General features: G+C 41.2%; 1 protein-coding gene across 1 annotated transcript; it reads right to left on the bottom strand.

Moving 5' to 3' along the window:
* Window positions 1-1291: 1291 nt before the first annotated feature.
* cox19 (cytochrome c oxidase assembly factor COX19) lies at window positions 1292-3603 on the bottom strand (the record flags this gene model as incomplete). Its single annotated transcript, XM_014033397.1, is given in 2 exon segments — window positions 1292-1543; window positions 3492-3603. Coding segments are annotated over 2 exon segments (203 nt in total), but the record flags the coding sequence as incomplete, so codon positions are not given.
* Window positions 3604-3822: the final 219 nt, after the last annotated feature.

Below are 3822 nucleotides of genomic sequence, written 5' to 3'. Positions count from 1 at the left end.
CACACACACACACACACACACACACACACACACACACACACACACACACACACACACACACACACACACACACACACACACACACACACAGACAATCTACGTGTGCTGTCATTCATGGCTGAACTGTGACAGTGATGATGAGCAGCCTGGTTCCTGCAGGGTTCTCTGTACCTGCCTGATTTCTGCTGCTCACTAACACAACATCACCTGGTTTCTGCAGGTGCTGCTGTTCACTGCTGAGGAGCCCTGGACTGATTACAGCTCCTGTTTTATAAAAGTCTACCTGCACTGAGGGCTTCTCTGACATCTGAAGGCTTTATTAGAATTACTCTTTCTACAGGTACTCTACTACATATTTATTTACTAACTCTTCAGTGTAACTTACTGTTTCACATTTTCAAAGCCTCAAATACCAAGTCAGGCAAGTAGGGGTCTCTGCAGACGAGTGGGCGTGTCACAAGGAAAGGTGATTCTAAAGCGACACACCTGATTTGACGGACTTTGTTAAAGGGACATATCTGATTGGACAAGAACAAAAGGGGCATTACTGTACGGCGCCACCTGATTGGACAAAAACAAAAGGGGCGTTACTGTACGGCGCCACCTGATTGGACAAAAACAAAAGGGGCGTTACTGTACGGCACTACCTGATTGGACAAAAACAAAAGGGCGTTACTGTACGGCACCACCTGATTGGACAAAAACAAAAGGGGCGTTACTGTACGGCACCACCTGATAGGACAAAAACAAAAGGGCGTTACTGTACGGCACCACCTGATTGGACAAAAACAAAAGGGGCGTTACTGTACGGCACCACNAAAAGGGCGTTACTGTACGGCACCACCTGATTGGACAAAAACAAAAGGGGCGTTACTGTACGGCACCACTTTTTCTGGAGAACCCTACTTGGGTCACATTTCTCCTGGTTRACCTTAGTGTTGGGGTCAGGGTCAGGCTGTAAAGAGGTCAAACAGGATCTAAGGATACCATCATGTAGGCCTCGTAGCCCACAGTGTTTATGGTTTAGACACGCCCACTCTTGTGACACGCCCACTTTGATTCTGCAGATAACCCCTTCTCGCTGTCAGGTACGATCATGAACTGTTTGTAGTTAAGTCTGTTTCAGTCAAACTGAAATCGTTGCTGTTGTACCTCTGTGACTCGTCCTTTGCAGCTAATTAAATGTCAGCTGGCTGCAACACAAAAACAAATAACATTTTGTCATTTTTACAGATGTAAAGATTAAACTTCATGTGCTCATTGTAGTGACTATTAAACACTTTGACACAACTGTTGACAATGTCAAGTTTTATTTTTGTACTAAACAGTATTTATATATATAAATATTAGGTATGTACACAGCACATAATGAGTCTCCAGTGTGTGAGGTCCTGCAGCTCCTGGGCTTCAGGAGGACAGATGATCACCAGTTCACAGTCCAACAACATCACATCAGGCTTTAGACCCTGTCTCTGGGCCTGCAGGAGGATCCATCAAGTCTTTAAATCCCAGTTTCTCCAGAGGCTCTTTGGCCATGAGCTGTCTGAAACACACAACACATCAGGTATGAGAGACACACACATCAGTGTGTTCAACATGTGTATCAGCTGCCACACAAAGCACACAGCTGACGTCTTTAATAAGTGTGTGGACCTACAGCCATGAATCAGAGCAGCCCACACACACACCTGTCACCACCTGGACCAGAACCTGGACCCCCGAGGTGTGAGCAGCTGTATGAAGGCCTCAGAAAACTGCAGACACTCCTCTTATACAGACAGGCTCTGGTATCATGGCTACCTGACAACAGAGCTCAAAGTGTGGGATCATTTTAAGAAAATGAAAGAGAAACCTGTGTAATATCTGCAGAGCAGAACTTACCTTCCACAGCTATTATTTTTAGTTAGCATATAGCTAAAATCTAACCATGGTTATATATTAGCAGCTGCATTCTGGTGTGATAAACTCTATGTTTTATATTCAATTAACGTATGATCTGATTAGTCGACTAATCGAATAAATAATCTGTGATTAATCGATTATAAAAATAATGGTTTGTGGCAGCTCTAGTGTCAAACAATGTTTTAGTCAAACAGAACCAACAAGAATGAAACAAAACATAAAGAATTAGAGAAAAAATAAATGTTAAATGTAAATAAATTCTAATTATAATAAATTAATAATAGTTTTACATCTAAAAATCTTATTTTATTATTTTAATCTATTTTCCTCATTCAGCAACCTATTAAATTTCTGTTATGTTTCATGTAGGAGAAATACACATTTTTTTCAGTCAGTATTTAATACAGCTGGCAAAATAAATTGTTAAAATATGTATTATGTGCTTCTGTTTTTTAATTCAGGAGATTATTAAAAAATCCTTCATTTTATGGGAAGACCCTCTTGATTCAAGAGAAAACTCCGTTATTTTTTAAAAAATGGCTGCTTTTTAATTAATTGTTAATCAATCTATAAGATAAATCAACTTCAGATTAATTCATTGATCAATAACTTGCATCCTTAAGGAGTTAATTTATATCTACTTATATTCATGTAATTAAGCGTTTTAATGATTTGGCCAATTAATCGAAAAAATAATCGACAGATTAATCGATTATTAAAATAATCGTTAGTTGCAGCCCTAGTAATGTGTCGAAACGACACGATGCCTCATCAAACCATCACTAGTGGACATCATGTGTCTCAGGTTAGTGGACATGTCTCAGGAAACTGTCCTGTCAGAAACGTGTCACTACGTCACACAGTGCAGTCTCTGATTGGTCGACGCGCTGCTTTGAGCTGCAACACTTCAGATGTTCAAATCCAGCGTTGCTCAGATGGAGCTATAGATGCACCGCAGCGTCCACCGTAGACTGTGCATTTAAACCTGATTCTCAGAAGGCGTTTGGTGTGGACGCACCATAGTTCAGTGTTTTTCAACCCTGGTCCTCATGTCACACCGTCCTCCATGTTTTAGATATGTCCCTGATTCAACACAGCTGATTTCAGTTGATAAATCATGAACAGGCTGTGTTGAACTGCAGTCAGGTGAATCATCTGAGTTGAAGCAGAGGAACATCTAAAACATGAGGGCAGTGTTCCTGAGGACCCGGGCTGAAAAACACTGAACTAAAGAGTAGAAACGTGGCAGACACAAAGAGAACAAAGGAGCAATTGAAAACGATGGTTCTCATTCTAATTTATCATAGGGTTAATTGATTTATTGTTCATGGTGACATGCCTACCATCACAGCACATGGTCAAACCAAGTTAACAGGCTGACATTCAGAGTGCTGGTAGTAGCTGAGAATCCTCCACAGCTCACAGTCTGAGCACTACCACAGCAGTTTCAACATCACAACATGGAGTGTTAGTGTTGGACAGAAACAGCTAGATATCCATTATTTCTCCACATCAGCTGACTTTACAGTGAAACAGTTGGTAAAATACATCCACTCAAAGAATCCTTTTAAATGTTTGAGTTTTCTTACTTCTCCATTCTGCACTCCAGATAGTCCTTGGACTGGAGTCGACACCTGGAGTTGTCAAAGTTGTTTTCTTTCAGACACTTCATGAACGTCTCTTTGAAGCTTTTACACTCTCCTGAAACAAAACCACATCACTCGTCAGTGACAGTGTCCAAACATCAACCATAAGTGACAGTGTCCAAACATCAACCATCAGTGACAGTGTCCAAACATCAACCGTCAGTGACAGTGTCCTAACATCAACCGTCAGTGACAGTGTCCAAACATCAACCGTCAGTGACAGTGTCCAAACATCAACCGTCAGTGTCCAAACATCAACCGTCAGTGACAGTGT

The sequence above is a fragment of the Austrofundulus limnaeus genome, unplaced genomic scaffold, assembly GCF_001266775.1.
Source record: "Austrofundulus limnaeus strain Quisiro unplaced genomic scaffold, Austrofundulus_limnaeus-1.0 Scaffold1723, whole genome shotgun sequence".
Taxonomy (NCBI): domain Eukaryota; kingdom Metazoa; phylum Chordata; class Actinopteri; order Cyprinodontiformes; family Rivulidae; genus Austrofundulus; species Austrofundulus limnaeus.
This window is presented reverse-complemented; position numbering and strand designations above follow the sequence as displayed.